The sequence below is a fragment of the Apodemus sylvaticus genome, chromosome 9 (genome assembly GCF_947179515.1).
Source record: "Apodemus sylvaticus chromosome 9, mApoSyl1.1, whole genome shotgun sequence".
In the NCBI taxonomy this organism is placed as follows: domain Eukaryota; kingdom Metazoa; phylum Chordata; class Mammalia; order Rodentia; family Muridae; genus Apodemus; species Apodemus sylvaticus.
Window position 1 is genome coordinate 39,046,103 of NC_067480.1, and position 13,547 is coordinate 39,059,649.

The 13,547-nt window shown below is 56.6% G+C and overlaps 1 protein-coding gene across 5 annotated transcripts in view; it reads left to right on the forward strand.

Annotated features, from left to right (window-relative positions):
• Positions 1-13,547, forward strand: part of Tns1 (tensin 1) — a 195,033-nt gene that overhangs the window by 23,364 nt on the left and 158,122 nt on the right. For all 5 annotated transcript variants that reach the window (XM_052193078.1, XM_052193076.1, XM_052193077.1 and 2 more), the window contains one exon: positions 10,434-10,471. In XM_052193078.1, coding sequence (XP_052049038.1) covers positions 10,434-10,471 — 38 coding nt within the window. The remainder of the gene's footprint in view (positions 1-10,433; positions 10,472-13,547) is intronic.

Here is a 13,547-nt window from a genome sequence, read left to right on the forward strand (position 1 = left end):
AGTGGTCCCACAGTACACCTCTCTGCCCATACACCCTGCAGTGTGTCACAGCATGTCCCACAGTACACCTCTCTGCCCACACACCCTGCAGTGTGTCACAGCATGTCCCACAGTACACCTCTCTGCCCACACACCCTGCAGTGTGTCACAGCATGTCCAACAGTACACCTCTCTGCCCATACACCCTGCAGTGTGTCACAGCATGTCCCACAGTACACCTCTCTGCCCACACACCCTGCAGTGTGTCACAGCATGTCCCACAGTACACCTCTCTGCCCACACACCCTGCAGTGTGTCACAGCATGTCCCACAGTACACCTCTCTGCCCACACACCCTGCAGTGTGTCACAGCATGTCCCACAGTATACCTCTCTGCCCACACACCCTGCAGTGTGTCACAGCATGTCCCACAGTACACCACTCTGCCCACACACCCTGCAGTGTGTCACAGAGTGTCCCACAGTACACCTCTCTGCCAATACACCCTGCAGTGTGTCACAGCAGTCCCACAGTACACCTCTCTGCCCATACACCCTGCAGTGTGTCACAGAGTGTCCCACAGTACACCTCTCTGCCCACACACCCTGCAGTGTGTCACAGAGTGTCGCACAGTGCACCTCTCTGCCCATACACCCTGTAGTGTGTCACAGAGTGTCACACAGTACACCTCTCTGCCCATACACCCTGCAGTGTGTCACAGAGTGTCCCACAGTACACCTCTCTGCCCATACACCCTGCAGTGTGTCACAGAGTGTCCCACAGTACACCCCTCTGCCCATACACCCTGCAGTGTGTCATAGCATGTCCCACAGTACACCTCTCTGCCCATACACCCTGCAGTGTGTCACAGAGTGTCCCACAGTACACCTCTCTGCCCACACACCCTGCAGTGTGTCACAGAGTGTCGCACAGTGCACCTCTCTGCCCATACACCCTGCAGTGTGTCACAGAGTGTCGCACAGTACACCTCTCTGCCCATACACCCTGCAGTGTGTCACAGAGTGTCCCACAGTACACCTCTCTGCCCACACACCCTGCAGTGTGTCACAGTGGTCCCACAGTACACCTCTCTGCCCACACACCCTGCAGTGTGTCACAGTGGTCCCACAGTACACCTCTCTGCCCACACACCCTGCAGTGTGTCACAGCGGTCCCACAGTACACCTCTCTGCCCATACACCCTGCAGTGTGTCACAGCATGTCCCACAGTACACCTCTCTGCCCACACACCCTGCAGTGTGTCACAGTGGTCCCACAGTACACCTCTCTGCCCATACAGCCTGCAGTGTGTCACAGCATGTCCCACAGTACACCTCTCTTCCCACACACCCTGCAGTGTGTCACAGCATGTCCCACAGTACACCTCTCTGCCCACACACCCTGCAGTGTGTCACAGCATGTCCCACAGTACACCTCTCTGCCCACACACCCTGCAGTGTGTCACAGCTGTCCCACAGTACACCTCTCTGCCCACACACCCTGCAGTGTGTCACAGTGGTCCCACAGTACACCTCTCTGCCCACACATCCTGCAGTGTGTCACAGCATGTCCCACAGTACACCTCTCTGCCCACACACCCTGCAGTGTGTCACAGCATGTCCCACAGTACACCTCTCTGCCCACACACCCTGCAGTGTGTAACAGCATGTCCCACAGTACACCTCTCTGCCCACACAACCTGCAGTGTGTCACAGCATGTCCCACAGTACACCTCTCTGCCCATACACCCTGCAGTGTGTCACAGCATGTCCCACAGTACACCTCTCTGCCCACACACCCTGCAGTGTGTCACAGCATGTCCCACAGTACACCTCTCTGCCCACACACCCTGCAGTGTGTCACAACATGTCCCACAGTACACCTCTCTGCCCACACACCCTGCAGTGTGTCACAGCATGTCCCACAGTACACCTCTCTGCCCACACACCCTGCAGTGTGTCACAGTGGTCCCACAGTACACCTCTCTGCCCACACATCCTGCAGTGTGTCACAGCATGTCCCACAGTACACCTCTCTGCCCACACACCCTGCAGTGTGTCACAGCATGTCCCACAGTACACCTCTCTGCCCACACACCCTGCAGTGTGTCACAGCATGTCCCACAGTACACCTCTCTGCCCACACAACCTGCAGTGTGTCACAGCATGTCCCACAGTACACCTCTCTGCCCACACACCCTGCAGTGTGTCACAGCATGTCCCACAGTACACCTCTCTGCCCACACACCCTGCAATGTGTCACAGCATGTCCCACAGTACACCTCTCTTCCCACACACCCTGCAGTGTGTCACAGCATGTCCCACAGTACACCTCTCTGCCCACACACCATGCAGTGTGTCACAGCATGTCCCACAGTACACCTCTCTGCCCACACACCCTGCAGTGTGTCACAGCTGTCCCACAGTACACCTCTCTGCCCACACACCCTGCAGTGTGTCACAGCGGTCCCACAGTACACCTCTCTGCCCACACACCCTGCAGTGTGTCACAGCATGTCCCACAGTACACCTCTCTGCCCATACACCCTGCAGTGTGTCACAGCATGTCCCACAGTACACCTCTCTGCCCACACACCCTGCAGTGTGTCACAGCATGTCCCACAGTACACCACTCTGCCCACACACCCTGCAGTGTGTCACAGAGTGTCTCACAGTACACCTCTCTGCCCACACACCCTGCAGTGTGTCACAGCATGTCCCACAGTACACCTCTCTGCCCACACACCCTGCAGTGTGTCACAGAGTGTCCCACAGTACACCTCTCTGCCCACACACCCTGCAGTGTGTCACAGTGTCCCACAGTACACCTCTCTGCCCACACATCCTGCAGTGTGTCACAGCATGTCCCACAGTACACCTCTCTGCCCACACAACCTGCAGTGTGTCACAGCATGTCCCACAGTACACCTCTCTGCCCACACACCCTGCAGTGTGTCACAGCATGTCCCACAGTACACCTCTCTGCCCACACACCCTGCAGTGTGTCACAGCATGTCCCACAGTACACCTCTCTGCCCACACACCCTGCAGTGTGTCACAGCATGTCCCACAGTACACCTCTCTGCCCACACACCCTGCAGTGTGTCACAGCTGTCCCACAGTACACCTCTCTGCCCACACACCCTGCAGTGTGTCACAGCATGTCCCACAGTACACCTCTCTGCCCATACACCCTGCAGTGTGTCACAGCATGTCCCACAGTACACCTCTCTGCCCACACACCCTGCAGTGTGTCACAGCATGTCCCACAGTACACCACTCTGCCCACACACCCTGCAGTGTGTCACAGAGTGTCCCACAGTACACCTCTCTGCCCACACACCCTGCAGTGTGTCACAGCATGTCCCACAGTACACCTCTCTGCCCACACACCCTGCAGTGTGTCACAGAGTGTCCCACAGTACACCTCTCTGCCCACACACCCTGCAGTGTGTCACAGTGTCCCACAGTACACCTCTCTGCCCACACATCCTGCAGTGTGTCACAGCATGTCCCACAGTAAACCTCTCTGCCCACACACCCTGCAGTGTGTCACAGCATGTCCCACAGTACACCTCTCTGCCCACACACCCTGCAGTGTGTCACAGCTGTCCAACAGTACACCTCTCTGCCCACACACCCTGCAGTGTGTCACAGCGGTCCCACAGTACACCTCTCTGCCCACACACCCTGCAGTGTGTCACAGCATGTCCCACAGTACACCTCTCTGCCCATACATTCTGCTGTGTGTCACAGCATGTCCCACAGTACACCTCTCTGCCCACACACCCTGCAGTGTGTCACAGCATGTCCCACAGTACACCACTCTGCCCACACACCCTGCAGTGTGTCACAGAGTGTCCCACAGTACACCTCTCTGCCCACACACCCTGCAGTGTATCACAGCATGTCCCACAGTACACCTCTCTGCCCACACACCCTACAGTGTGTCACAGTGTCCCACAGTACACCTCTCTGCCCACACATCCTGCAGTGTGTCACAGCATGTCCCACAGTACACCTCTCTGCCCACACACCCTGCAGTGTGTCACAGCATGTCCCACAGTACACCTCTCTGCCCACACACCCTGCAGTGTGTCACAGCATGTCCCGCAGTACACCTCTCTGCCCACACACCCTGCAGTGTGTCACAGCTGTCCCACAGTACACCTCTCTGCCCACACACCCTGCAGTGTGTCACAGCGGTCCCACAGTACACCTCTCTGCCCACACATCCTGCAGTGTGTCACAGCATGTCCCACTGTACACCTCTCTGCCCACACACCCTGCAGTGTGTCACAGAGTGTCCCACAGTACACCTCTCTGCCCATACACCCTGCAGTGTGTCACAGAGTGTCCCACAGTACACCCCTCTGCCCATACACCCTGCAGTGTGTCATAGCATGTCCCACAGTACACCTCTCTGCCCATACACCCTGCAGTGTGTCACAGAGTGTCCCACAGTACACCTCTCTGCCCACACACCCTGCAGTGTGTCACAGAGTGTCGCACAGTGCACCTCTCTGCCCATACACCCTGCAGTGTGTCACAGAGTGTCGCACAGTACACCTCTCTGCCCATACACCCTGCAGTGTGTCACAGAGTGTCCCACAGTACACCTCTCTGCCCACACACCCTGCAGTGTGTCACAGTGGTCCCACAGTACACCTCTCTGCCCACACACCCTGCAGTGTGTCACAGTGGTCCCACAGTACACCTCTCTGCCCACACACCCTGCAGTGTGTCACAGCGGTCCCACAGTACACCTCTCTGCCCATACACCCTGCAGTGTGTCACAGCATGTCCCACAGTACACCTCTCTGCCCACACACCCTGCAGTGTGTCACAGTGGTCCCACAGTACACCTCTCTGCCCATACAGCCTGCAGTGTGTCACAGCATGTCCCACAGTACACCTCTCTTCCCACACACCCTGCAGTGTGTCACAGCATGTCCCACAGTACACCTCTCTGCCCACACACCCTGCAGTGTGTCACAGCATGTCCCACAGTACACCTCTCTTCCCACACACCCTGCAGTGTGTCACAGCTGTCCCACAGTACACCTCTCTGCCCACACACCCAGCAGTGTGTCACAGCGGTCCCACAGTACACCTCTCTGCCCACACATCCTGCAGTGTGTCACAGCATGTCCCACAGTACACCTCTCTGCCCACACACGCTGCAGTGTGTCACAGCATGTCCCACAGTACACCTCTCTGCCCACACACCCTGCAGTGTGTCACAGCATGTCCCACAGTACACCTCTCTGCCCACACAACCTGCAGTGTGTCACAGCATGTCCCACAGTACACCTCTCTGCCCATACACCCTGCAGTGTGTCACAGCATGTCCCACAGTACACCTCTCTGCCCACACACCCTGCAGTGTGTCACAGCATGGCCCACAGTACACCTCTCTGCCCACACACCCTGCAGTGTGTCACAACATGTCCCACAGTACACCTCTCTGCCCACACACCCTGCAGTGTGTCACAGCATGTCCCACAGTACACCTCTCTGCCCACACACCCTGCAGTGTGTCACAGTGGTCCCACAGTACACCTCTCTGCCCACACATCCTGCAGTGTGTCACAGCATGTCCCACAGTACACCTCTCTGCCCACACACCCTGCAGTGTGTCACAGCATGTCCCACAGTACACCTCTCTGCCCACACACCCTGCAGTGTGTCACAGCATGTCCCACAGTACACCTCTCTGCCCACACAACCTGCAGTGTGTCACAGCATGTCCCACAGTACACCTCTCTGCCCACACACCCTGCAGTGTGTCACAGCATGTCCCACAGTATACCTCTCTGCCCACACACCCTGCAGTGTGTCACAGCATGTCCCACAGTACACCTCTCTTCCCACACACCCTGCCGTGTGTCACAGCATGTCCCACAGTACACCTCTCTGCCCACACACCATGCAGTGTGTCACAGCATGTCCCACAGTACACCTCTCTGCCCACACACCCTGCAGTGTGTCACAGCTGTCCCACAGTACACCTCTCTGCCCACACACCCTGCAGTGTGTCACAGCGGTCCCACAGTACACCTCTCTGCCCACACACCCTGCAGTGTGTCACAGCATGTCCCACAGTACACCTCTCTGCCCATACACCCTGCAGTGTGTCACAGCATGTCCCACAGTACACCTCTCTGCCCACACACCCTGCAGTGTGTCACAGCATGTCCCACAGTACACCACTCTGCCCACACACCCTGCAGTGTGTCACAGAGTGTCCCACAGTACACCTCTCTGCCCACACACCCTGCAGTGTGTCACAGCATGTCCCACAGTACACCTCTCTGCCCACAGACCCTGCAGTGTGTCACAGAGTGTCCCACAGTACACCTCTCTGCCCACACACCCTGCAGTGTGTCACAGTGTCCCACAGTACACCTCTCTGCCCACACATCCTGCAGTGTGTCACAGCATGTCCCACAGTACACCTCTCTGCCCACACAACCTGCAGTGTGTCACAGCATGTCCCACAGTACACCTCTCTGCCCACACACCCTGCAGTGTGTCACAGCACGTCCCACAGTACACCTCTCTGCCCACACACCCTGCAGTGTGTCACAGCATGTCCCACAGTACACCTCTCTGCCCACACACCCTGCAGTGTGTCACAGCATGTCCCACAGTACACCTCTCTGCCCACACACCCTGCAGTGTGTCACAGCTGTCCCACAGTACACCTCTCTGCCCACACACCCTGCAGTGTGTCACAGCATGTCCCACAGTACACCTCTCTGCCCATACACTCTGCAGTGTGTCACAGCATGTCCCACAGTACATCTCTCTGCCCACACACCCTGCAGTGTGTCACAGCATGTCCCACAGTACACCACTCTGCCCACACACCCTGCAGTGTGTCACAGAGTGTCCCACAGTACACCTCTCTGCCCACACACCCTGCAGTGTGTCACAGCATGTCCCACAGTACACCTCTCTGCCCACACACCCTGCAGTGTGTCACAGAGTGTCCCACAGTACACCTCTCTGCCCACACACCCTGCAGTGTGTCACAGTGTCCCACAGTACACCTCTCTGCCCACACATCCTGCAGTGTGTCACAGCATGTCCCACAGTACACCTCTCTGCCCACACAACCTGCAGTGTGTCACAGCATGTCCCACAGTACACCTCTCTGCCCACACACCCTGCAGTGTGTCACAGCACGTCCCACAGTACACCTCTCTGCCCACACACCCTGCAGTGTGTCACAGCATGTCCCACAGTACACCTCTCTGCCCACACACCCTGCAGTGTGTCACAGCATGTCCCACAGTACACCTCTCTGCCCACACACCCTGCAGTGTGTCACAGCTGTCCCACAGTACACCTCTCTGCCCACACACCCTGCAGTGTGTCACAGCATGTCCCACAGTACACCTCTCTGCCCATACACTCTGCAGTGTGTCACAGCATGTCCCACAGTACACCTCTCTGCCCACACACCCTGCAGTGTGTCACAGCATGTCCCACAGTACACCACTCTGCCCACACACCCTGCAGTGTGTCACAGAGTGTCCCACAGTACACCTCTCTGCCCACACACCCTGCAGTGTGTCACAGCATGTCCCACAGTACACCTCTCTGCCCACACACCCTGCAGTGTGTCACAGAGTGTCCCACAGTACACCTCTCTGCCCACACACCCTGCAGTGTGTCACAGTGTCCCACAGTACACCTCTCTGCCCACACATCCTGCAGTGTATCACAGCATGTCCCACAGTACACCTCTCTGCCCACACACCCTGCAGTGTGTCACAGCATGTCCCACAGTACACCTCTCTGCCCACACACCCTGCAGTGTGTCACAGCTGTCCCACAGTACACCTCTCTGCCCACACACCCTGCAGTGTGTCACAGCGGTCCCACAGTACACCTCTCTGCCCACACACCCTGCAGTGTGTCACAGCATGTCCCACAGTACACCTCTCTGCCCATACATTCTGCTGTGTGTCACAGCATGTCCCACAGTACACCTCTCTGCCCACACACCCTGCAGTGTGTCACAGCATGTCCCACAGTACACCACTCTGCCCACACACCCTGCAGTGTGTCACAGAGTGTCCCACAGTACACCTCTCTGCCCACACACCCTGCAGTGTATCACAGCATGTCCCACAGTACACCTCTCTGCCCACACACCCTACAGTGTGTCACAGTGTCCCACAGTACACCTCTCTGCCCACACATCCTGCAGTGTGTCACAGCATGTCCCACAGTACACCTCTCTGCCCACACACCCTGCAGTGTGTCACAGCATGTCCCACAGTACACCTCTCTGCCCACACACCCTGCAGTGTGTCACAGCAAGTCCCGCAGTACACCTCTCTGCCCACACACCCTGCAGTGTGTCACAGCATGTCCCACAGTACACCTCTCTGCCCACACACCCTGCAGTGTATCACAGCATATCCCACAGTACACCTCTCTGCCCACACACCCTGCAGTGTGTCACAGCATGTCCCACAGTACACCTCTCTGTCCACACACCCTGCAGTGTGTCACAGCATGTCCCACAGTACACCTCTCTGCCCATACAACCTGCAGTGTGTCACAGAGTGTCCCACAGTATACCTCTCTGCCCACACACCTTCACTTGCCAATGTTCATTGCAGTGAGTCACTGGTCTGATTCAAGATCTCTGGCTTCTGCAACACCATCAATATTGGATCCTAATCAGGACTCCTCCTGGTTGTCCTGTTGTTATCCTGTTTCTTGGAGATCCTGCCAGTTTGCATTCGCAGGACTGGCCCTTTCTCCTGCTCCAACAGTTCACAGTTGATGTAGATTTGGGGGTGGGCCAACTCAGAGCCCTGGATCTGCCCCCGCCCCCCAGTGGTAGCTGAGCTGGTCACCCTGCTGGCTCTTCCCTATCTGCACCTCTGGGGCAAGCTCTCCAGCACTATTCAGCCTAGCCCGCTCAATGCTGCGGCTGGCAGGAGGCAGGGTCAGCTCTCCTGCTGGCATGCCCTTGGCCAGCTTACCCACACCCGGAGTCTGCTCTGCTGGGTTGCCTAGTTGGGGCACGGGTCAGCGGACACTTATAAAACTCTCACTGTTTACCAGGTACAGGAATGGAGGGGTGGGACTGGCGGTGGTGATGGTGAGTGTGTCTATCTGTAGTCTATGGCCAGCAGAGGGGGTGGGAGGTGGGGGAGGGAGTCCCAGGCTCAAGCCAATTGAACTGAAGTCTTCTCGGCCTGAAGATCCCTGTCCCAAGGCAAGCATGAGGGCGAATTGGGGAAGGTGCTGGTGTGAGCAAATACCTTCTGGAAGGGAGAGAGCTGCCCACTAGGGAGGCGGTCCAAGCTCAGGGACTCTGGGAAAGGCAAAGGTTAGGGGAATGTGGACAGCATGGTAGGGCATAAGTGCCTACAGGTGATGGCCCTGAGCTGCTTTGTGGGCTGCCAGGGTTGGCACAGCCTTGCTCAGGCCGTGTTGAGTCACAGGCCTGAGCAGGGCCAGGCCAGGGTGCCAGTGACCAAGGTGACATCCAGGCTCTACCTTGCTGGCCTGGCTGGATGTGGGGAGCTCCAGAGCCTCTTTGACCGTGGAGAGGACTGAAAATCTACCCCCAGGCCTGACTGCTAAGAGCTGGTGGTTGAAGCTACTAGGGGTGACGGTAGGACAGACAGAAGAGGCGCAGCGGACACTTGATGTAGGTTGTTCCCTTGCCTGCTGCCCTGCTTCTGTAACCACTGACCAGGCTCTCCTGTCCCAGCCAACCTAAGGAGACCCAAATCACCCCAGAGCCCAGGTCAGAGGCCCTCAGCCACCCCTGGGAAGGGCTCCTGGAACCTCCTTCAAGTGCCAAGTGCCCTGGGGGTGGGGCAGCAGAACAGGGGACATTCCTGGATTCTGGAACCTGATAGGAAATTTGATTCCAGCTTCTGTGGTGGGAGGGAGAGCAAGTTCTCCGAGTGTGTGTGTGTGTGTGTGTGTGTGCTAACATGCAAGAAGGAACTGTGTGTGTGTGTGCGCACATGTGCCCTGTGCCACAGATCCCAGGGTCTCTGCAGTATGAGTGTGTGTGTGAAGCTCCCAGCATGGTGTGTGTGTGTGAGTGGAGGGGGAGGGAGGAGGTCCCAAATTCTGTGTGTGCCCGCGGGTGTGCCCGGGCCTCTGGCCTAGGGGAGTGCGCACGTGTGACAAGCCTGCCTGCTGTCGGGTGTGAGGGGAGAGGCCCCTCGCTCCTCTGTGCCGCTGGCACTGGGCCTGGGTCCCCACCACCTCAGCCTGGCCAGGCTCCAGCGGACGCCCTCAGGGTACGCACCCGGGCTCCCTGTTCTTTCTCCCCACAGTCCCCCCTCCCTTCTGCTGGTTCCCCCCTCCCCCTAGCGGGCGTGGAGGGCTGGGGTGGGAGGAGATTGCTCCTGAGTTTCCATTTCATACCTCGCGGCTAAAAACTTTCTTTCTGTCTCGCTCCCACAGTCTGCAGCTTCTCCTGTCATCGGAAATGCCAGGCCAAGGTAAGGGGCAGCCGGCTGGGGTAGGGGCGGCCTAGGGCGTGCGGCATAGCTGCTCTTTGTTTATGCAAAGCGCCAAGCGAGGGTCAAGGTGAAGGCCAAGGCCGCGGAGGCGCTGGGGGTCCTGGTCTCGCCTTGCACTGCCTTCATGGCTCCACTCGGCCAGCCTGGGGTAGCCTGGTCCGCTGCTTGACAGAGAGCGGGGGCGGGGGGGCGGGGCCGTGGAGTCCTCTAACACGGTACTACCCAGTCTTCACGCCAGCTCTCCATTTGGGTGCTTAGTTTCTCCAGTGTTTCCTGGCGGGTCGTGCAAGAGAGGGAAACTGAGGCAAGAAACAGGAGCGGTTGCTGGGCCCTGATTGTTCAAACATATTTTCCGCCTCCTGGGCAGAGGGTGGTGGGTTGGCTTTGGGGAGTAATGGAGTGTAGGGAGGTGTGTGTGTGTGTGTGTGTGTGTGTGTGTGATGGGTCAGGAAGGAAACTGCTGGCAGGTGGCTCAGTTCCATCGCGGGTGTTCGAGACCTCTCCTTGCTCTTCCCCAGTCTGCTCACGGTGGGGGGGCCGCCCCCCTGCCTTTCACCAGCCCTTGCTGTATAAACTTGACCTCTGGCAGGACCCCCAGGTGAGAAGGCCGTGGAGCCTTCTGCAGGGAAGCTAGGCACAGCTTTATTTTTTTGTTGGTTGAATGATGTTAGGCGTGTCAGAGCTCTAACCGAAGCTGCTTCATCCCAAGGATATGGGGATAAGAAGTCCAGCTCCCAAAGCGTTGTGAGTGTTAAGTGAATTTAAGACTGGGAGGGCCCAGCTAAGTGCATCAGAAGTGCTCAAACAAACAAACCAACCAAACCAAACTAAAACCTGGGACCGAGGAGCAAGCAGGGCCTGGTTGGGAGGAGAAGGGGCCTTTGATGGAATGTCAGGTCTGGGAGGGCTCTGTCCCGCCTGTGAGATCCTGAATATGTAGTGAGTATTCCCTGTAAGTGGTGCATTTCCATGACTGTGAACTCCTGGTTGCAGAGACCCTGTGTCTTGCTGTAGGAATACAGGCTATCTGTCTGGCCCTGCTTTACCTTTGGGGTGGTATGTGTTCCCTCCGCCTCCCATTTTCAGTTCATCTGGGATGGAGTGCTCTCTTTAACCCCAGAACCTTCCAAATGGATTGCTTTTCTTGTCTCCCCCCGCCCCCCACCTTCTTGAATTGGTGTTTCTCAGCAGAACTGAACATTTGTGCTCTGCAGCAGGTCGAAGCTTCAGAAAGTCCGTCCAGTATGTGCACCGTCATATTTTAATCTTGTAATACCGCAGGCCAGAAGATCGTGTTGCTTTACAGTTGGAGAAACTGAGTCTCCAAAAAGTGTGGGCGTAGTTCCTCTGTCATAGCCTCTTGTGCCTCGTTGCTTGTCCTTCCTTGTCCACTGGCCCGAGTTTCTCCCTCCTGACCGACCTTCATTTCTCTTTTAGTACCCATCTCCTTAGTACCCACGCAGGAGAGACATGAAGAGGCTTGGGTGATGATTTACTATCAGTGAAATGTTAGTTGGGGGTTGGGTGGCTCAGAAAGATGTGACCGACAGAGGTCCCTTGTTTCAGACAGATATCAAAGATGAGTTTTAGGGCTGGCCGCCTGCCCAATGGTTCTTACCTGTGCTGAGGGTATAGGTATCCCAGGCTGTAGTGGTCCAGCATTGCCCAGCCAAGGAGACCAACTAGAAAAGGGAAGGGCTGGGCAGGGCACCTCCATACAGATGGAGCTTTTCATAGGATTTTCCTCTATAGGAAGTGGAACCTTCTGGTGGCGTGTACTCCACCCAGCTGGCAAGACTCTCCCCAAACCACAGCTCTCGCTGCAGCCCTGCCTCTTCCTCTGGCTGGGAAGCTGAGTTCTGTACTGTGGGTTTGCAGCTAGATCAACTTGACGGGTATCTCCTCCATCCCCTGTGTCCACTTGACGGGTATCTCCTCCATCCCCTGCGTCTAGAGCATTCACCAAGCAACTGGCCAGCCCTCTCCATGCACAGGACACGGTTCTGAGGCAGCAGAGAGAGGATCAGGCAGGATTAGCCCAGCATGAGTTCTTAGAGGAGTTATGTCATGTGGGACCCAGAAGATGTCCCTGGCATTGCAGGAAGAGAAGAGCAAATGCAAAGGCCCTGGGGTGAGGCGAGCTTGTAGGAAGGTCGAGCACGGGCCTGGAGAGTTTAGAACACTGGACACTGGACTGGGTTACCACTGTGAACGGCAGTGTTGTGCAGGGACAAGGACAGGCCCAGAAGCTGCTAGTAGCAACCACCGAAGACCATCCAGTGTCCTGGCCGCTGGTGTGGCATTCAGAATCGAGGGGTGGTAGAGATCAAGGGACTGACTGAGGTGCCTTTTAAGGTCCAGAGCCTCGCTAGTGGGTGGGAAGCTGGGTGTGAGAGGGAACGGCTGACTCATAGATCTTTGGCCAGAGTGACTGGGGACATGTGGCTTCATTTACTGAGTTGAGGAAGTGTGGGAGAAGGTTCCTTGAAAGCACTGTGGGGATTTTCCTTTGTTTTGTGTCTTTTCCCATTTTTCTCCCTTCTCGCCATTGGGGAGTTTTCTTGCTGGTTCTTAATTCATGCCTTCTAGAATGTTCCTGTACTATGAACCCATGTTTGGATGAGGCTGGGACATGGATTATATAGTAATATAATGCAGCAAACCTCCCTAAATGTAGAAGATCAAAGCAGAAAAAAGCCATTTGTGTTTCACAGTTTTTCAGAGGGTCTGGAGTTGGAGAAGGGCTTGCTGGCCAGCTGTAGGCATGCAGTGGGAGCCAACATGGTCTCCACCACGACTGTCCGTATTAAAGACTGAACTCAGGGCCTCAAACACACTAAGCAAGCACACAACCATTGAGCTACATCCCTAGTCTCTTGATACTTTTTTTTGAGATCGGGCTGTGAAGGCACACCTTGAACTCTGCTGTAGCCCAGGCTAGCCTTAAACTTACCATCCCCCCTCTCTCAGCTTATAGAGTAGCTAAGATGGCAGGCGAGTACCTGGGAACAAAGGTCCATGGGGGACACTGAGATTTAGACTCTATCAGAAACTG